The 22444-nt window shown below is 32.9% G+C and overlaps 1 protein-coding gene across 5 annotated transcripts in view; it reads left to right on the top strand.

The window, feature by feature from the left end:
* LOC143078980 (DNA polymerase epsilon catalytic subunit A-like) overlaps positions 1-22444 on the top strand; it is an 80636-nt gene that overhangs the window by 12399 nt on the left and 45793 nt on the right. For 3 of the 5 annotated variants that reach the window (XM_076254060.1, XM_076254061.1, XM_076254062.1), the window contains exons 3-23: positions 188-268; positions 1175-1312; positions 1606-1760; positions 3947-4018; positions 4229-4361; positions 4737-4844; positions 5276-5386; positions 5828-5913; positions 6385-6504; positions 6989-7049; positions 7716-7787; positions 8384-8497; positions 9183-9395; positions 10290-10526; positions 12333-12435; positions 14295-14441; positions 16594-16888; positions 17272-17364; positions 18066-18210; positions 18764-18964; positions 21838-22116. In XM_076254060.1, the coding sequence (XP_076110175.1) occupies positions 188-268; positions 1175-1312; positions 1606-1760; positions 3947-4018; positions 4229-4361; positions 4737-4844; positions 5276-5386; positions 5828-5913; positions 6385-6504; positions 6989-7049; positions 7716-7787; positions 8384-8497; positions 9183-9395; positions 10290-10526; positions 12333-12435; positions 14295-14441; positions 16594-16888; positions 17272-17364; positions 18066-18210; positions 18764-18964; positions 21838-22116 (2964 nt within the window). Of the gene's footprint in view, positions 1-187; positions 269-1174; positions 1313-1605; positions 1761-3208; positions 3249-3455; positions 3489-3946; positions 4019-4228; positions 4362-4736; positions 4845-5275; positions 5387-5827; positions 5914-6384; positions 6505-6988; positions 7050-7715; positions 7788-8383; positions 8498-9182; positions 9396-10289; positions 10527-12332; positions 12436-14294; positions 14442-16593; positions 16889-17271; positions 17365-18065; positions 18211-18763; positions 18965-21837; positions 22117-22444 lie in introns of those variants that run through there. The other 2 variants (XM_076254063.1, XM_076254065.1) reach the window with 2 other exon arrangements.

Below are 22444 nucleotides of genomic sequence, written 5' to 3'. Positions count from 1 at the left end.
ACAAATGCAGCAGGTTTAAATGTTTGCATTGAAAAGATTATCTTATCTTATTATAAAAATACACAGACTGTAATTCAGGAGGTAAGGGAAAGACTGTCTAAATAAAATCCAGTATTTTTTTTTTTTATCATAGTGAGAAATGACAATTACCACTGCCATGTATATAGAACTGATGTTTTATTTTCAGGCTGATATCTTGGATGAGAATAAACAGTTGATAAGTGCTGTTGACTATTACTTCTTAGAAGATGATGGGGGCAGATTTAAGGTAAAATGAACTTTGGATTCTCTACCTTTGAAATGTATATTTCTATTTTTAAATAGGTGACATTCAATTATTAGAACTTAATATATAGTAGTAGTTATTAGTTAAGGAGATGTGGACTCAAGGAACTTCATGATGTAAAGGAACTTCATGATGTAAAGGAGAAAGGCAAACAAAAGATGAGTCATTAAAGCTTGTGAAAAATACAAAGATTACAAATAGATATGTAAGATAAACATTAGATTTTGTTTACTATATTTTGTTATGTCTGAAGTTTCCAAATTAATAAGACAGCAGGTTTCTAATGATCTCATTATAACTTATATAGATATAGGAAGATGTGGTGTGAGTGCCAATGAGACAACTCTCCATCCAAATAACAATTTAAAAAAAGTAAACCATTATAGGTCAATGTACGGCCTTCAACACGGAGCCTTGGCTCACACAGAATGAGAAGCTATAAAGGGCCCCAAAATTACTAGTGTAAAACCATTCAAACGGGAAAACCAACGGTCTAATCTATATAAAAAATTTTTAAAACAAGAAACTAGAAACTCGTATTAATTACATAAACAAACGACAACTACTGTACATCAGATTCCTAACTTAGGACGTGCAAACATTTGCAGCAGGATTAAACGCTTTAATGTATATATGTATATGCAAGACACCATAGTCATAAAGATATTGTTTAAGTAATATCCTATCCGCCTCATCAGTTTCATAGTAGTATGCTTGCCTTAAGTGTTAGATGTGGTGGGTTCAACACTCTATATAGTTTGGTAAAACAAATGATTTAGAATTTCGATTTGCTGATTCTCTACCAAGCATGCAGAATTTCTGAGTAAGATCAAAGGCTGGTTAGCTTGGAGTCGGAATATTGTGCCTCATTGACTTTCTTTTTTGTAGGCCACCCTTCCATTCAGACCTTATTTTTTTGTGGCTGCAAGAGGTAATTGTGGGAGAGAAGTCTCATCCTATCTGACAAAAAAATTTGTTGGCAAGATAGCCACAGTAGAAACAGTCAAGAAAGAAGATCTGGACTTGGTAGGTAGACAAACGATCATATATGACTGAGAAAAAGTTACAGGAATGTTTGTTAAAGTAAAATCTCAAATTTCTTGACACTTAACTATTCAGTCAAAAAAGAAAAGAATTTTTGAAAAGATTGACAATTTTCAAGAGAAGATTATAAAATTTTAACAATTTTAAGATAAGTCCTATAGATAATTTAGATAAGCAGAAGTTTTTGATATTGTAGCCAAATCATTTAGTTGAATAAGAAAACAGACATAATTTATATTGTAATCAAATCATTACCTTAAATTTTTATATTGTAGCCAAATCATTTAGTTGGTTTAAAGAGAACTTATCTTAAGTTGTCATTCGTATCAACTGAAGAATTGATGAAAGTAAAGAGAGAAATCCAACCTGCTGTTAGAAAAAATAAAGAAAGGGAAAAGTCAAGTGAAGTCTACACAGCCATGCTATCAAGGTAAGAAAGGGAAAAGTCAAGTGAAGTCTACACAGCCATGCTATCAAGGTAAGAAAGGGAAAAGTCAAGTGAAGTCTACACAGCCATGCTATCAAGGTAAGAAAGGGAAAAGTCAAGTGAAGTCTACACAGCCGTGCTATCAAGGTAAGAACGGGAAAAGTCAAGTGAAGTCTACACAGCCATGTTATCAAGGTAAGAACGGGAAAAGTCAAGTGAAGTCTACACAGCCATGCTATCAAGGTAAGAACGGGAAAAGTCAAGTGAAGTCTACACAGCCATGCTATCAAGGTAAGAACGGGAAAAGTCAAGTGAAGTCTACACAGCCATGCTATCAAGGTAAGAAAGGGAAAAGTCAAGTGAAGTCTACACAGCCATGTTATCAAGGTAAGAACAGGAAAAGTCAAGTGAAGTCTACACAGCCATGCTATCAAGGTAAGAAAGGGAAAAGTCAAGTGAAGTCTACACAGCCATGCTATCAAGGTAAGAACGGGAAAAGTCAAGTGAAGTCTACACAGCCATGTTATCAAGGTAAGAACGGGAAAAGTCAAGTGAAGTCTACACAGCCATGCTATCAAGGTAAGAAAGGGAAAAGTCAAGTGAAGTCTACACAGCCATGCTATCAAGGTAAGAAAGGGAAAAGTCAAGTGAAGTCTACACAGCCATGCTATCAAGGTAAGAAAGGGAAAAGTCAAGTGAAGTCTACACAGCCATGCTATCAAGGTAAGAACGGGAAAAGTCAAGTGAAGTCTACACAGCCATGCTTTCAAGGTAAGAAAAGGAAAAGTCAAGTGAAGTCTACACAGCCATGCTATCAAGGTAAGAACAGGAAAAGTCAAGTGAAGTCTACACAGTCATGCTATCAAGGTAAGAACAGGAAAAGTCAAGTGAAGTCTACACAGCCGTGCTATCAAGGTAAGAACAGGAAAAGTCAAGTGAAGTCTACACAGCCGTGCTATCAAGGTAAGAACAGGAAAAGTCAAGTGAAGTCTACACAGCCGTGCTATCAAGGTAAGAACGGGAAAAGTCAAGTGAAGTCTACACAGCCATGTTATCAAGGTAAGAACGGGAAAAGTCAAGTGAAGTCTACACAGCCATGTTATCAAGGTAAGAACGGGAAAAGTCAAGTGAAGTCTACACAGCCGTGCTATCAAGGTAAGAAAGGGAAAAGTCAAGTGAAGTCTACACAGCCATGCTATCAAGGTAAGAACGGGAAAAGTCAAGTGAAGTCTACACAGCTATGTTATCAAGGTAAGAACGGGAAAAGTCAAGTGAAGTCTACACAGCCATGCTATCAAGGTAAGAACAGGAAAAGTCAAGTGAAGTCTACACAGCCATGCTATCAAGGTAAGAACGGGAAAAGTCAAGTGAAGTCTACAAAGCCATGCTATCAAGGTAAGAACAGGAAAAGTCAAGTGAAGTCTACACAGCCATGCTATCAAGGTAAGAAAGGGAAAAGTCAAGTGAAGTCTACACAGCCATGTTATCAAGGTAAGAACAGGAAAAGTCAAGTGAAGTCTACACAGCCATGCTATCAAGGTAAGAACAGGAAAAGTCAAGTGAAGTCTACACAGCCATGCTATCAAGGTAAGAAAGGGAAAAGTCAAGTGAAGTCTACACAGCCATGCTATCAAGGTAAGAAAGGGAAAAGTCAAGTGAAGTCTACACAGCCATGCTATCAAGGTAAGAACAGGAAAAGTCAAGTGAAGTCTACACAGCCATGCTATCAAGGTAAATCAATTGCTCCTGTTTTTGCCTCCAGTTGCGAAAATCGGGATTTAACTCTGGTACAGGTGAAGGTTAAAAAAGATACTTTTAAAATAGTTTTTTGCTGTTTTTCTGTTAATTTTTGGAATGAGAACAAAAACACACAGAAGTATGTCTTCCTTTAGACAGTTACCTTTTAGTGAGCTATAAAAAGAAGAAGATGTGTGTTGAGACAACTCTTCCAAAGAGACCAAATGACACAGAATTTAACTACTATAGGTTGCCCTACATCCGTTGAAACAATGTTGATATTTGTGAGCATTAGAGACATGTAAGTGTGTCATTTCAAGCTTATCAACAAAAAAATGCCTTGAAAAAGTGTTCTAACAAAATATCATGGTTCATGGAAGTGTACAAATTTTATAGTTTGTTGTGTTATTGCGAAAAATCTATTTATTAAAATCTTACCAATATTATTTTAGTTTTCTGATTGGTGATGAAGATGAAGAGGCCAAAAAAGTTACAGACCAAATGGACAATATCATAGATATCAGGTAATAGCTTATAACATATATGGTAGATTTGACAGATAGCCAATATTAAACATAAATATTCAGTTTTATATTGGTCAATATAAAGGCTAAATGAACATAATATTATAGATATTAGTTCATGTACATATAAAGTAAACAATTTTGTAGATATCCATTAATGTAATGTTTAGATAGGAAGAACAATATTGTATTACTATTATATTTTTGTAGAGAATACGATGTTCCATACCATACCAGAGTATCTATAGATTTGAAGATATTTGTTGGACACTGGTATTCCATTAGAGGACGTGGCCATCAACCACCAGATATTAAACTTAGAGAAGATATCATGCATAGACCTGTAAGTTAATTTCCAGAAAGAGGCACACAATCGATATATAACATGTAAAACAAATAAGTAAACAACTAAAATATGAGCTAAAGTTGCTAAACAAAAAGAAGGACTCAAATGTTGCAAGGGATTTTTCTTCAAGCACAAAAACTAAAAATCAACTAAATAAAGATTGCAGTGCTGTTGATATTTCTTTCCTTTTGTGTAAGGCTTGTAATTTTCTTGATAAACTATTTTTTTTAACTTTCAATTTATTGAGTTTTTTTTTTTTTTGTTAATGTTTTGTTTATATTTACACAAGATCAATTATTCATGTAAAAGTTCTGACAGCTGAAGAAATTTATGTCAACAAATAAATTTGGAAGAATCATTTTATTTTCACAGGATCCTATAGTATTTGCATATGACATAGAGACAACAAAACTACCATTAAAGTTTCCTGATGTACAAACAGACCAAGTTATGATGATATCTTATATGATAGATGGTCAGGTAGGTGTTATAGGAAGGAATAGAAAAGATAGATCCATGGAGATCCTTAACTTTTAATTAGGACCCCTCTGTCTGTCAGTCCATAACAAATTGTGTCTTCTCTCTATCTAGAGAACTGTTATGATTTCATACTTTATACTTGACATGTATATTAACCAACACCAGAGGATGTGTCATAATGTATGTACAACTTCCTAGGTCAAAGTTCAAGGTCAAAAACTTAGGTTACAGTTGACAACCCCAGGTCCATTTTAAAATAAATTTAATGAAATCTTATAGCTCAAATAACAGCAGGAAACATTTATGTTTTTGTTTCGAAACCTACAAAAAAATTAACATGCTGTGATAAAATATGTTTAATTCAGACAACAACAATTTTCTAGGTATAAGGAAATGCAGATCTCTGTAATAAAATGTTTGATATATTACAGGGGTACCTGATAACCAACAGAGAAATTGTGTCACAGGATGTGGAGGACTTTGAGTACACACCACGACCAGAATTTGAAGGCCCATTTATTATATTTAATGAAGCAGATGAGGTAATTATTGTTTTATATCTTATTATTAAATCTGGGTATGGGGACTGATTCATAATTTTAGAAGGATAAGTACAAACAAAGTCAACAGCTTAAAATTATAAGAATACCCTCACTCTTGTAAGTAGAAGGATATATATATTGTGTTCAACCCGTTTTGTTCTACATATATCTTCATCTCACTTTTCTTCAACACAGAATGATGAAATTTTTGACACGCAGCTTGATTGTGATGTGTTGAAAGAAGTCAGCACTTCTTAGGATTTGCCAGTCACCCTTTTCCAGTTTGCCAATGCTTTAAATTTTTCTATACATTTAATGAAGTTGACATTTTTAGTCACTCATTTCTACAGGACTATTGAGCAGAATAGTTATAGTTTAGCTTGTAAGTGGGAGTATGCTTAGTACAACAACCATGCATTCTTGTTTTATTTGTCTTTACAGGTGGCACTTCTTAGAAGATTTTTTGACCATATTATTGAAGTAAAGCCAAATATATTTGTCACATATAACGGAGATTTCTTTGATTGGTATGTAATCGAATTAATGAAACAAAAAACAACAGTTATTCATACTTTTAATAACCGAATAGTAAATTTTGTAAACCCTACACCCAGTTTGTCACATTTATTCTGTATATAAATTGGATTTGACCAGTTGGATTTAGAACCCCATTTGGATAAAATTTCTATTTGACCAGTTGGATAAACCACATTTGGGATTGAATTCACAATCTCACTTATAAATAATGATATTTACATGTTTAAAATTTACTTTAAATCTGTAAGTTCAAAAATTATTGCAAAAAATGTGACGGTTAAAATCGCCATAATTTAAACTCGGATTTTGATTTTTTTTAATATAAATTGGATAGGATTTTTCTCAATATGGCAAAAAGTTAACATCATATTTTTGTTTAAAATGACAAAATCGAAATAATAAATGCACGCAATAATTTTTGAATTTACAGTACACATGTAGTTGTATAATTTGTATTCCAGGCCATTTGTAGAGGGTCGAGCAGCCATGCATGACATAGATATGTTCCAGGAGATAGGTTATCAGAAGGATGTTCAGGGAGAATATAAATCTAGACCTTCAAGTCACATGGATTGCTTCAAGTAAGTAACACCAGAACTGAGGGTCTGGATTGTAGAATGGTTTACATATGTTGCATTTTGGCCTATTGTTTTTTTTTTTATGTAACAAATGCCTCTGATATTTTCATAAATAAAGAAGATGCTGCATTGTTGATATGTCCCTATTATGAAAGATACAATTTGAAAGAAATTCAGCGGCAAAACATCTTTTGAGACAGCAAAATAACAACACCAGTAGAATATAAATTTTCACCTAGAACAACACTTCTTTGACTTTGTGAGTTACTTTTTCAAGATATCGATTTTACTCACTGTTTTGTGCTCATATTGATTTCTGAGTGACTGGTACATATTCAGTTGCAATAGTTTATTCAGTTTTCTTTAAAAATCAAAATAATTAACATTGTTTGTTCTTATATTGTGATAAATTATCATCCTAACATTGTAAACTGGGACAACTTTTTAAAATCTGTATGAATGATTGTGACAGCTGTAAATATTTTAGGTGGGTGAAAAGAGACAGTTATTTACCAGTGGGGAGTCAGAATCTAAAAGCAGTGGCCAAGGTAAGATTACTGTTGTATACTCTTTATACCAGTATATGGTACATTTATGTATTTACTGCCCAAATTACGGGATATATTGTTGTACAGTACATTGCTTAATAATTACATTAGATGTATGTTTCATTATGATACTTTATTCTGATTGGCTAATTGCACATCACATGTTATTCTGTAAGCAATTGCATTGCTCAATAAAACTTTTTATTCATAATAACACGTGGTCCCACAATAAAGTGCACAGGTGAATTAAATAAAACAATAATAAAATTTGTGTTTTCATGATCATTGCCAAAAAAATGTAATTATAAGTATTGAATGCTTCTTTTTGTAACTTCATAGGGTTGTAAAAGCGTTGACCGTGCACACATTTTTAGTATGAAGCGCTTCCGCACTTCATACAAAATGTACTTCGGTCAACGCTTTTACACCCCAATGAAATTACAAAAAGAAGCATTCAATTCTTAAATAATGGTACCAACACAATCATGTGTCCTGCATTCTTAAACAGTTCTTAAAAGTGAAATGTCTTCAAAGGAACTATTTTTTTTTGTCCATTTTGTCATAATTTTTTTTCAAGTAAACTCTTAAACTTCATAAGATGAAATTGTGTAAGATCAATTAACCTGGCCAGGATTGGTCTTTCTAAATGGATGTCTATGATTTCAGGCTAAGCTTAGGTATGACCCTGTTGAATTGGATCCAGAAGAAATGTGTAGAATGGCTAGTGAAGAACCTCAGGTAAGTTTCATACATACTGAATGTTAAAAGATAAATACCAAAATTTAAATCTTGACATAAATAACCCAAGGTATGATTTTGGATAGTAACTGTTAAATTTGCTGGCAGTCAATACAGTTCTGTTTAGTAGCTTTTCTATCAATTTAGTATGATGCTGATATAAACATGTAAATAACAACTAATGAACAGTCTAAATGTAGACTTTAACTGACAGCAAGCAAATAGTTTGAACACTACTGAATTTACTTTAGTGTATACTTCTGAGAACTGACTGATATATCGAAAATGACTTATCAATTTATCGTTCAGCCAATTAAGATCAAAATAAGTTTACTTGTGGTTTTCACAAGATTTATAAATAGGTTAAAATGCATTCCAAATTTTTCTCTGGTGTCAAACTTGTGGTTAAAAAAACATTTGTGTTTGCAATGATTTCGATAAAAATAGATATAATGTATTTGTTAAAATAATCATTCTTTAATAGTTTGATGAGATAAAAGACAACATTAAAATATAAAAGAATTCAAACAAAAGATTTATATATAAATTACATACTCAAAAGAAATATAAACTTATTTCAATATATATATTTTCAGGTGTTATCTAATTACTCTGTGTCTGATGCTGTCGCCACCTACTACCTGTATATGAAATATGTTCATCCATTTATTTTTGCCTTATGTACCATCATCCCTATGGAACCAGATGAGGTTCGTCAGGATATAAATTTGTAATGTTTAGCATGTAATATGAAGCAATCCATTAAAACTATATGAAACTTTCATAGCACTACCGTATTGGGTCATGAATAGTCTGCACTTTTTTATTCTGTTCACCTTAAAATTGTTTTTAAAAATTATCTATATGACAAAAAAGTACACGAAGAGATGAGAGCTACTGTACAACTAAAACTCTTGTTTCATTGATATGTTTTTTTCAGTTATATGTCATTAACCAGCTTTGAATAATATTTTGAAGAAGTTTCTGTATAGGTTATTTTATAAGGCGATGAATCTGTAAAAAGTCATTTCTACTAAAGAAAAAGATAACTTTTTTCTTATAAATTTGGAGACGTTTGAAAGAAAAATTGTCTTTATTAAAACATGAAAATAATTTCACTCTTAGTTTCAGCTTCATTTATGTTCTATAATACTATGGATTTATTATTATTCGTTGGATACCAATTTTGGTGGGTACAGGTTAACCACAAATTCAAAGGTTCAGGGAATCACAAATTTCATATAGGCTTTGCATATAGAGATTGCTAAAGCACGAAATCAAATATCCACAAAAAGTTTTCCTCAATCCACGAAAATGAATGAATCCAGAGTAAAGTAATAAAAACACATATGTATTATGTAAATATTGATCTATAAATGATCGTATTTTTCACAGGTGTTAAGAAAAGGATCGGGAACTTTGTGTGAAGCTTTATTAATGGTACAAGCTTACCATGCCAACATTGTCTACCCAAACAAACAGGAACAGGTGTGGAACAAATTGACTGAGGATGGACATGTTTTAGACTCAGAAACTTATGTTGGTGGTCATGTGGAAGCCTTAGAATCAGGAGTATTTAGAGCTGATATTCCTTGTAGATTTAGAATGGTAAAATTTCTCACATTATTTAGTTTCATTCTGTATTTTTAGGCCAAAATTGAAAGCATATGGCTTCTCATGCCTTACTTTTTAGCAAATGTTGCCTAAAAGGCCATGCACACTATTGCTTTCACTTGGCATCTATTGTAATTGTCTCTTTGCTGTCCTTTATTATAAACTTTAAAAAAAATCCCTGAAACAACTTAGCTAAATGTTACCGCACTTACCTAAAATTTTTAAAAGGAAACTAGTTTGAAAATTGTATCAAAGGATTTGATTCACTAACAAGCATGGTTAAAATTTTGCAGTTTTTTGGTCTTTAAAAAACAAAAGCAGTTAGAGCTGACATAGGGTAAAGTTGATCAGACAGTGTATCTCCTATGGATTTTTCAGAAAAATAAGACAATCCATATTGAGGTTATTGCCCCTGAAGAATCCAATTTTAGCAAATTTTAAAACTTTATCTCATAATATTAAGGAAAATAAGTAAACATTGTCTTTCAAGGGAATTCAGGCCTCTGTTTAGTAGTTATTAAATATCATAATGTTTTTATGTCCCATTTATGGGCATTATGTTTTCTGGTCTGCGTCTGTCAGTCCGTTATTCAGTTCGTCCCGCTTCAGGTTAAAGTTTTTGGACGAGGTAGTTTTTGATGAAGTTGAAGTCAAATCAACTTGAAACTTAGTAGACATGTTTCCTATGATAAGATCTTTCTTATTTTAATGCCAAATAAGAGATTTTCCCCCATTTTCATGGTCCATTAACTATAGAAAATGATGTTCTGGATGGGGCATCCATGTACTGGAGACACATTCTTGTTTAAAATTTAAAACAGAAAGTATAAATTATCATGAATTTAAAAGCACAAGAACCATTGCCTCTCCAGTAGTGTCTCTTTACAGGTTCCTGAAGCTTTCCAGAATCTTATAGACAAAGTGGAAAATACTATGAAGCATGCTATTGAGGTGGAAGAAAATATCCCTATGGAATATGTGACAAATTTTGATGAAGTGTGTGCTGATATTGTAGAACGTCTGTCAATGTTAAGAGACTGTCCTAACAGATTGGAGAACCCTATTATTTACCATCTTGATGTCGGGGCTATGTATCCCAATATTATCCTGACCAATCGACTACAGGTAAGCTGTACCACGTAAGGCTTAAATTAAAATATTGATTGTTTGCCCTTTACCGACCGACCCTATAAATTCGCTGCGCCTGAAAATCTTTTATTTGTATTTACCAGCAAGATTTTATTTTAATTTATTTTTTCGTTCCTACCAAAAATCTTATATTTGTATTTCCCGCTCAAAACAATTTTATCCGGAATTCTCGGGTTTTATCTTTAACGTATAAGGTCCAGTCCGTTTGGTATCACCTGAGCGTTTGACATTAACACCTGCATTTGAAGTTTCAAAGCATTTGTTTGAAATCGATGTTCAGCATGTGAACGCTTACTAAAATCACGTACGCTACTCTGTACCTTTATAAGAGCAGGGTTCATTTACAAATAAGTTGGTTTGATACAAAATTATCAACGTGTGTACAAACTAATTTGTAAACGGATGTTTTATTCTATGTAGGGATGGCCTTTTGTGATCCAAATGATTATGTTAACGATGCTGCTATATTATTTATATCTGATATGAAGTGACAAAACCCTGTAAAGTGGAGAATATCTGGCAGTAAAATCGCCAAGTTGTCCATACAGATCATTTATAAAGGCGATGTAAAATACGTGACAATTTTCAGAGTTTTAAGTCTTGTAGCATTTTAATTGGAAACAAAGACACACACAATGTTTTTAACACTCTAGGGACTTTTTCTACTAGTAATGTATGTCTGCCCGGACATAGATCTAATCAGTACAAAGTTATCTTTTACAGAAAATCTTAAGTGAACATACAAGGTACGTAGTACAGAATATAAGTGCAAGTTCAAACTCTTCAAAGTTCCAGGCATATAAACGTTGAAGATATGCGGCACAGCACTATATTTTGATATTTTGAAAACAAAATAGTACTGTGCATATGAATTAGCTTCACATTCTACGAGATATTTTTTTTAAAACTAATAGTCCCTGAAAACTTATTTGCAAAAACAAAACGGACACAAATGACATTATGCAGAGTTTGTATCTATAAAATAAAATAGTATACCTACCTGCCTACCCATGACAAATAATATACCGAGCCAAGTTATTTTTTTGGGAAAAAAAATAAAATATTTTACCTACCTACCTACCCTGTTTCAAAACATAGGGTCGGAAAAGGGCAAACGAACAATATTTTAATTTAGGCCTAATGAGAGATTTGATGATGCCAAAGTGTTAGCCACGACTTATACAGGCTTCAATCTGTAATACAATTATTGATTTATCTCCGTCATTTTGATCTTGTATGTGATGCAGTCCTTCAGTATGCCTATTTGATGGCACATACTACATCAGCAATTTATTACAAAACCTGATATTTCAGATGGTAGAGGAACTAGACAATACATTTTTTGTTAATAGATGATTTGATGTAAGGAATAAATCTCAGTTGTTCTTGACCTCATTTTATTTGATAACCAATGTTAAAATTTAACATTTTCTATGAAATATTGATAAAAAAAAATATACTGTAAGGTCAGTTACTGATGATAAATTTTTGCTGTACGCTTAGTTTTGCAGTTCCTATTAGTAAATTTGAGTGAAATTGGAGTTACCTGATCTTAACCTCATTTTAATAGATTATGTTGACGTCAGTTTCTCTGTTTCTATGAGAAATAAGTCAACTAATGTTGGTTTATGGAATCATTGTAAGATTTGCATGATCTGACCTTGGCCTATGGTTTGTATTAATTCAATGGATAAAATGATTTCAAGTAGAACAACCATAATCTAAAACTTGGTTTCGGTTCATTTTATTAAGTTTGACTGTAGAGATGTTTTCTATTTCCAGCCTCCAGCCATTGTTGATGAAGCAACTTGTGCAGCCTGTGATTTCAATAAACCAGGAGCTAAGTGTCAGAGAAAAATGCCATGGATGTGGAGAGGGGAGTGTAGTAAGTATTGAATTTACAGTAATCTTGACAGCTTTCCTCTCACAATACCAGGAGCCTATTTTAAAAGAAATTACAGTGTAACCTGCCTAATCAGAAACCTGAGTATTCCAACATCCTGCTTTAACCAACACATTTTCATGGTCCAAAAATATGCCTATCATTGCAGAAAAAATTTGATTGTGTCGGATAACATGGGTTACACTGTACTATTTATGTATGATTGTGAACAGAAGATTGCATTAATTTAAAAAAAAAATGAATGATATTAATGGCTGCTTAAGGTGGTACCCAACACATTCACTAAAATTAATTTGGCTCGTTTAATTTTCATAAAATTTTGATAAGGTATTTACTTTTTTTCAGCTGCAAAATGGGAGAAGGACTGGCTCATGTCATTCCATCCAGACAAGTGCTCAGTCCTTCAGATAACAACTAAGAAAAATCCATTAAATTTTGACTATACTCTCCACCAACATGTACTTCAAAAAGAAACATCCACAAAATATCTGGGAATTACTATACAAACTGATTTAAAATGGAACAAACATGTAAACAATATCACAGCTGCAGCCACACAAAAGCTGAACTTTATTAAAAGGAATCTAAAAGTCAACTCAAAAACAGTCAAAGAAAAACCATACATTGCACTTGTAAGACCAAAGCTAGAATACAGCAGCTGCGTCTGGGACCCGCACACCAAATCTCAAACACACCAACTTGAGATGGTCCAGCGCAGAGCAGCAAGGTACACCTGCAACAGATACCATAACACCAGCTCAGTCACTGAAATGCTACAAACTCTAAATTGGGCAACACTTGAGAAAAGGCGAATTAGAACCCGCATCATTTTCCTCTACAAAATTATACATCATCTTGTTGCCATATATCCGACAGACCTACTTACACAATCTGATACAAGAACACGTCAACATTCACATATTTACTCCTTCAGGCCCATACAAACCACTAAAGATTCATACAAGTACTCATTCTACCCTAGAACAATATTGCAATGGAACCTTCTCCCAGTAGCTGCAGTTCAATGTACTACTCTTGAAAGCTTCCGAGAACAGATTCCAATATCTGTTCTCAATAAACATCTAAACATTTAAATAAATTCCACAATGTATATAGTTTTAACCAAAATGTATAGTACAAAAACAGAAGAAAAAGAAGTTATGTTGAAATTTATATTTTTATTTTTGTATTATTCACTGTAAATAAAATTTATATCCCACGCACGCGCGGCATAGTAAAATCAGTGCCCGGCACGTTATCATCAGTATGTTGATGGAGTGCTGAATTATAAAGAAGAAGAAGACTTTAACCCTTTGACAAAAATATAAAAATTTCAAAAAATTTGAACCAACCATTTTATCAGAAAAATTACACTGGTTATATAGCAATTTGACAAACACTAATTTTGATCATTGAGAAGCTTAATATTCCCTAAACAACACAATGTAATTAAAACGTTTAGCTGGTTTTACCGAGTTATCTCCCTGTAGTGTTAGGAACCACCTTAACAATTAAAAAATACCTGAATTTTAAGATGGAAAGCAGTACTGTAAATTAATTTATTTTTTGGAGTACATTTTTTTGTAGTTTGAAAATTAGAAGATTTTTTTTGGATACTTGACTTGGTTTTGGCAATATTCTGCTTTCAAGTCTATAGTAACTTTGTACCTAATTGAAAAAATATATTCATGTTTCAGGTATACCCATCACATCCATGATAATTAGTATCCATAAAAGTATATCAACAGTAGGGTACAACTCTTATGGATCTTGTTTAAAAAGAAAATATTCAAAGCAATATAATTGTTTACATTAGTTGTATGTATTCTCTTTAATTACAGTGCCAGCTTCTAGAAGTGAGTTTAACAGAATCCAGCAACAATTAGAAAATGAGAAGTTTCCCTCCCAGATGCCTGGTGGAGATCCTCGACCATTCCATAAACTAACTAAAGAAGAACAAGCTACTATAGAGAAAAAAAGACTGGCAGGTAAAATGTTTGAGTGGTCTATTGTTGTCAAACCAGGATCATTGTTACTAAATTGATTTATACTAATTAGATTAGATGTGAGGTAAAATACTAGATTAATACAAGTATCAAGAAAAACAAGGTACAGCAAAAGAATTGATCCAATGTCTATCAGAAAAGTTTTGCAATCTTTTAAAAATCTGAATGAAACTGAATTTGCTATCCTGTAGAAAATCCTAATTTCCCACAGAAACATCTATTATATATAGTATCACAGAATAGTCATTTAGTTGTATGATAACTTTTTAAGTTTTTCAAAAGAGCTCATAGATATAAGAAGATGTGGTATGTGTGCTAATGAGACAACTCTCTATCCAAGTTACAATTTGTTAAAGTAAACCATTATAGGTCAAAGTACAGTCTTCAACACAGAGCCTTGGCTCACACCAAACGGGCAAGCTATAAAGGACCCCCAAAAATGACTAGTGTAAAACCATTCAAACGGGAAAACCAACTGTCTAATTTATATAAAAGAAATGAGAAACATGTATAAACCACATCAACTACTGAATATCAGATGCTTGTTGATTATTGAGTCTGTTACTTATTGATATTATGTTATCTGTTGTATCATATATTTTCATTTTTATCAATTTAACTTCTTTTTTTGCCCCACCTTTGATAGTAGAGGGGCATTATGTTTTCTGGTCTGTGCCTCCGTTCGTCCATCCGTCTGTGCCTCCGTTCGTCCGTCCGGTTAAAGTTTTTGGTCGAGGTAGTTTTTGATGAAGCTGAAGTCCAATCAACTTGAAACTTAATACACATGTTCCCCATGATATGATCTTTCTAATTTTAATGCCAAATTATAGTTTTGACCCCAATTTCATGGTTCACTGAACATAGAAAATGATAGTGCAAAGTTCAGGTTAAAGTTTTTGGTCAAGGTAGTTTTTGATGAAGTTAAAGTTACATCAACTGGAAACTTAGTACACATGTTCCCTATGATATGATCTTTCTAATTTTAATTCCAAATTAAAGTTTTGACCCCAATTTCAGGGTCCACTGAACATAGAAAATGATAGTGGGAGTGGGGTATCTGTGTACTATGGACACATTCTTGTTTTTATGCCCCACCTACGATTTATGCCCCACCTACGATAGTAGAGGGGCATTATGTTTTCTGGTCTGTGCGTCCGTCTGTTCGTTCGTCCGTTCGTCCGTCTGTCTGTCCCATGTCAGGTTAAAGTTTTTGGTCAAGGTAGTTTTTGATGAAGTTGAAGTCCAATCAACTTGAAACTTAGTACACATGTTCCTTATGATATGATCTTTCTAATTTAAATGCCAAATTAGAGTTTTGACCCCAATTTTACGGTTCACTGATAGAAAATGATAGTGCAAATTTCAGGTTAAAGTTTTTGGCTTCAGGTTAAAGTTTTTGGTCAAGGTAGTTTTTGATGAAGTTGAAGTCCAATCAACTTGAAACTTAGTATACATGTGCCCTATGATATGATCTTTCTAATTTAAATGCCAAATTAGAGTTTTGACCCCAATTTTACGGTTCACTGAACATAGAAAATGATAGTGCAAATTTCAGGTTAAAGTTTTTGGCTTCAGGTTAAAGTTTTTGGTCAAGGTAGTTTTTGATGAAGTTGAAGTCCAATCAACTTGAAACTTAGTATACATGTGCCCTATGATATGATCTTTCTAATTTAAATGCCAAATTAGAGTTTTGACCCCAATTTTAAGGTTCACTGAACATAGAAAATGATAGTGCAAATTTCAGGTTAAAGTTTTTGGCTTCAGGTTAAAGTTTTTGGTCAAGGTAGTTTTTGATGAAGTTGAAGTCCAATCAACTTGAAACTTAGTATACATGTGCCCTATGATATGATCTTTCTAATTTAAATGCCAAATTAGAGTTTTGACCCCAATTTTACGGTTCACTGAACATAGAAAATGATAGTGCAAATTTCAGGTTAAAGTTTTTGGTCAAGGTAGTTTTTGATAAAGTAGAAGTCCAATCAACTTGAAACTTAGTATACATGTTCCCTTTGATAAGATCATTCTAATTTTAATGCCAAATTAGAGAATTTATTCCAATTTCACAGTCCTTTAAACATAGAAAATGATAGTGTGAGTGGGGCATCCGTGTACTGTGGACACATTCTTGTTTCAGAGTACTGTAGAAAAGCTTACAAGAAAATACATAGTACAAGGATGGAGGAAAGAACAGCCACCATTTGTCAGAAGGAGAATTCATTTTACGTTGACACTGTCCGAGCCTTCAGAGACAGACGTTATGAATTTAAAGGGTTGACCAAAGTATGGAAAAATAAGTTGTCTGAAGCAGAAAAGTCAGGTGACGCTGCAGAGATTAAGAGAGCAAACGGCATGGTGGTGTTATACGACTCGTTACAGCTGGCTCACAAATGTATCCTGAATTCATTTTATGGTTATGTGATGAGAAAAGGGTATGGCTGTTTATTTTACGGGATTGAATTAAAACTTATAGAAATTTCTGTTTTGAAAACTACCATTTTAAGTGATACAATGATAATCATGATAATAAATGAAGAATTTTCATTCTCAAATTGATTTTAATAACAGCCATAATTTAGTTGTGACATTTTGTAAATCAGTTTTGAACTAAAACAACCTTTATGAGGAAAGGTAAAAATTTTGTATGTCTGAAGATGTCAAAATGTTAAAGTTGTCCAAGTTTGTCCCAGGAGTAGTACTGAAAATCTTTTTGAGATAGAACAAATGTAAAAGTTTAAATTTGTATTTATAGTCTAAAAAATGAAAATGATTGAGTCTCTCAAGTAGAATGATGAAATTTGATCTAATTTTTTAGAGCTAGGTGGTACAGCATGGAGATGGCTGGAATTGTGTGTTATACTGGAGCTAACATCATTACACATGCCAGAGAAATTGTGGAACAGATTGGGTGAGTATACCACAGTGTATAGTCGAAATAAGTCCCTTTTAAGCTCACCGGGCCTAAAAAGGCAAGTGAGTATTTTAATCAATAGGTGTCCGTCGTTGTCGTCCGTTAACTTGAATAAAGTTCTTCTCCTCTGAAACTACTGAGTTAAATTTGTTTAATATTCACATAGACCCAGGTAATAGACACTGACTCTTTCGATTCTCTGGTACTAGCTTTATATGCTGTCATATGACTTACAACGGTCCAGACATTCTACCTATTGTCAGCAGGCTACCTTGAATGAACTGTTAGAAACCCATGAGCAAGCAAAACAGGTTTAAACAGCTGGAATAGAAACAATTTTGTTTTGATTTTGTTTTGGGTGGCAACAAATATTTCTAGATATTTTTCTAGACCATGGTTTATGAATTGATAGGAAATGAGAGAAAATTTCTTGTATGTTTTTATATAGTAGAAACAACCTGCACATTGATAGAGGAGAAATATTGGGTATAATAATTTAACAGCAAAACTTTAATAGAAAAAGAGCAGAAAATACCGTAATAAACCCTTAGTCGTATTATATGATATTTGATATTAAAATAATTTCAAGTATGTTTGGGATAAATGTCACACATAAAAAACCATCTAAGCAACCCAATAAAGCTGAAAAATTACAAGTTTGCTTTGATAATAAATTGTTATGTTATGATTATTTACAGGAGACCTCTAGAACTTGACACAGATGGTATATGGTGTGTCCTTCCTGCGACCTTTCCTGAAAACTATGTTGTCAAGTCAACACATCCTAAAAAGTCGAAGGTCACAGTGTCTTATCCAGGTGCTATGCTGAATGTCATGGTTAAGGTAATACACACATTTCAAAGTTTGAAAATAGCATTGTTTATGGAAAATGCTGAATTTCTTGTTTGAGCAAAGCAGTAAGAAGAATAAAGACTACCAACACAATAAAACTAGGAATGAAATTGTATTTTTAATTTGCTTTCTGGTTGATGTTTATCTCTGATTATTTTTAAGTCTTGAAGGATTGAATTATCAGAATTTATTCTATTTCTATAGTTAACATATCGATTTGGTAGGATAAAATAATTGCACAAGTATGGACATTTTTATGTGGTCAAGCAGTGACCATAGATCCATTTTGGTGGTTCTATTATACTTGTTGTTGAAGATAACACTTGAGGAAATACCAATTTTATAATTGTTAAAAAAATGTTTTCATTGTACAGAAGAACATTTTTTAACACCTCAGCCAAAAACAAAGACAAACTATGTGTTATTTTCTGTGTCTTAGAGAGAGTTGTCTCATTGTCAAGTATACCACATCTGTTTATACCCTCTCCTACGTAGGAATTATCATATGGCATTTTGTTTACTTTTTAATTTATATTTTTTTCAGGATCATTTCACTAATGATCAATACCATGAGCTTTTGGATGCCTCATCTTTGAACTACACCATCAGAGATGAGAATTCTATATTCTTTGAAGTGGATGGACCATACCAGGCCATGATATTACCAGCTTCTAAAGAGGAAGGAAAGAAGTTGAAGAAAAGATATGCTGTGTTCAATTTTGATGGATCTTTGGCTGAATTAAAGGTTTGTTTATACATAGTCCTGCAATTTTCGCAGAATAGATTTTATGAAATTAATTCAAACTTTCTACTCATCTTCCAAGAAGGAAGGTCCTCTGTAGCTTTGTGGTGATTTGTTTACCTTGAGTGCCTAAGGTTGTAAATGTATCACCAGCCAACTCAAGACTTTTCATTTACTTTTAATGTGGTAGTGATGGCAAATACTGATGATGTCACAATTATGTGTTTCACTAGGGGGACATTTCTATTTAGGACTGTTCAAGATATATTTCATATTAGGTGTATTGATAACATCATACTTATACATTCTTTGTCTGTATAAACAATTAATGTTTGCTTCTGGACAAGAAGCTACCATTGATTAATTAATAAAAGAAGTAACCCTGGAATGAACGGGAGAGATCCGTTTGCGCCAAAAATGCGTCCTTTTGCGCCACAACTTTTTTTCTCAAATGCTACGTTTGCGCCACAGGTTTTAAAATTAGATGGTTTCATTTGCGCCAAAAATAAAACATACGATTGCGCCAGTTAAAAGAAAATTACTTTCTTACTCCTTTATTCGGACTTGGAACCGGCAGTGTAACACGGCGCATGTTTCCTTTTCTGAAACATATGTTTTTATTACTGCTGCTGCATGGGTACTTCCCAATTTAATGGATGTAGTAGCTTTTAACTTCTTTTTATTGTCCAAAAACACAAACATTGAAGGATGAAATCCATAAAATAGTTAATAATAGTTCATAATAATAATAAAGCCCATACGCATCAGTGTTCTCCCCAGAAATTTTGGATAGCATCACATTTTGCGTAAAAAAAAATAACTATTTTTTTTTTAATGTCATTTGTCGGGTCGCGTTGATGCTCTTTTTCCTTTATATGTTTTAGTTTATATTGTTCAATTCATAACTGAGAATACAATTAAACTATAACAACAAAAACAGTTGTTTCAGTTTATGTTTTCTTTATTCATTTATAGTTACAGAATTATTGTGCCAAATAAAAATAAATATGTGCTTTCAGTTACCCTCAGCAGTTACCCAACACATAAGTCAAATGAATGAATGGTTCATTATAGTGCAACCTGTATATATACAAAACTAAATATCTATTACACAAAATTAACTATTTTTTTTTTATATTATATTAAGTTAAGATTAAGTAGCAAAAGTAGCAAAAAAAATATCAATTTAAAATTTTTTTTATCATGTTTATGAAATTCATTGTTTCATGGCACTCAATGAATTAGTCCCTGTTGTTTCTTATCTTTACATCAAAATAGTATGTATTTTTATCAAAGTTATCTAACAAATAGTCTATTAATGCGTAGTTTTCTCTATTGGTATATTTTTTCTGTCTACTGTCCGTCTGTTGTCATTATCGTGAAAATGCGGATTTTTGTCATATCTGGTCCGGATCCGATCCGTAGTTTACACAAAAATGTGCAATGGCGGCCGTAGAAAAATTTACGAAAATGAGTCCGAGAATAAACATTGTTTGACAAGAGATTGTAAATGAATAAGACGCTTTTAATGCATTAAACATAAACTTAAGCCAATTATGATCACTTGGTATTAGTCATGTCACGAGTGTCAGCTTGGGATATTCGCATCCAAACAGTTATCACCCTGAGGGCAATTAACACCTGGCTATTTAATCTCTTAATTGCCTTTAGTGTCCGACTTTAAAGGGATTACAATTAAAGGTGATATAATTTTTATGATCATAATCAATAATAGATGAAAGTTCAAAATAGAGGACAAGTAAAATAGCATCTTCAAAATAATTATAGCGTCGCGGGAATTATTATAGCATCACGGTGAAAATATATAGCGTCGCGGTACCGCGACACTAAAACGGCCTGGGGAGAACACTGCGCATGGTGGGAACAAAGCTCTGTGTCATCAACATTTGTGGCTAAAACATAAAGAGCAAAACTTCTATTTTCTATGTTGGCATATCTTTGTTAAGCAAAGCAATAAGTTTTATTCTCTCTCTGTACATTGACTGTCTAATGCTGCTTAAGTCATTTAATTCTCTTCAGAAACTCGTCTTTATGGTGAAATATCTCCTAACATGTGATACCTTTTGGGGCAAAAATAAGAATACATATATAGTAATCATTAATATTTATGATAGATATATGTACAGGTATATTGGCGCAAATGAGTTCCGAATATTGGCGCAATTGATACATTTTGAAAATAAAATTTGGCGCAAATGATACCCCTGAAAAACAGTAATTGGCACAAAAGGACTGGTGCCGAATGAACCAAGTAAGGATGAGAACTTGTTAATATATAACCCCAATCTTATAACCCTCTTTAGACTGATTAACATAAATAGTTTCAAAAGCCTGTCAACACTACTTGGCTCCAATTTTAATAGTGAAATTGAAAGTTATTGTGCAGAAATTTGGTGGTTCTCTACACTTGACAATATAGTCAATAGTGATAAAAGGGGTATTAATCACCAACAATCAATCAATCAGTGCAATCATAAATAGTGTTAACTCTAATAAAACCTGCACACATGATCTTTAAGAAATGAAATTATAATTGAGTAAAAGTAATGTTTTGTTTTTGAGTGTTGTAGATGCTTCTATCAAGATGAAGAACTGCAATGAAAGCAATATTCCTTTGATATATTAATGATTTTCTAGTATTTTATGAAATGTCTCCTATATATTCACTACATACCCTTTCCTTTACAATATAAAGGCAAGGTAGCCTTGTTGAGCTTAAGCATTGTAAAGGAAACAATTATGAAGAAATAGTATAAAGAACAATTATTCACTATCGTTGAAATGAATTTCTATGTAGTTTAAGGTTGATAATTTATTTTAAATGAATTCAGCTTATGTGAATGCTTTTTTTATAGGGGTTTGAAATAAAAAGAAATGGTGAGTTACAATTAATCAAGATATTCCAGTCATCTGTGTTTGAGGCCTTTCTAAAGGGTGATTCCCTAGAGACATGTTATGCTGCTGTTGCCAGAGTAGCTGACTATTGGTTAGATGTACTATATAGCCAGGCAGCTAACATGCCAGATTCTGAACTGTTTGAACTAATCGCTGAGAATCGTAGAATGTCCAGGAGTCTAGAGGATTATGGGAGTCAGAAATCAACCTCAATCAGTACAGCTAAGAGGTTGGCTGAGGTAATTATGTCATTCTTAAACTTTGTATTCGTTTATGTATCATCCTGTTATTTATTTACATTCCAGCAGCTACATTTATATACGATGGCCTTTAGAAAAGGTAAACAACAAAAATTTGCAAACATTCTTTTCCTTGCAAGCACATTTGATTTATAATATAGAAATAACAGTAGAAATTTCCTTCAAACAATTGAAGATGACAATAAGTAGTAACAGATCATAATAATACTTTTGTCAGAGAATTATTTTGTGTGTAACTTTCCCAGAATACCTCCAGAATACCTTGTATATTACAACATATTTTTTTCTAAAAATATCTGTGTGGCTG

The sequence above is a fragment of the Mytilus galloprovincialis genome, chromosome 6 (genome assembly GCF_965363235.1).
Source record: "Mytilus galloprovincialis chromosome 6, xbMytGall1.hap1.1, whole genome shotgun sequence".
NCBI classification, from domain to species: Eukaryota; Metazoa; Mollusca; class Bivalvia; order Mytilida; family Mytilidae; genus Mytilus; species Mytilus galloprovincialis.
This window is presented reverse-complemented; position numbering and strand designations above follow the sequence as displayed.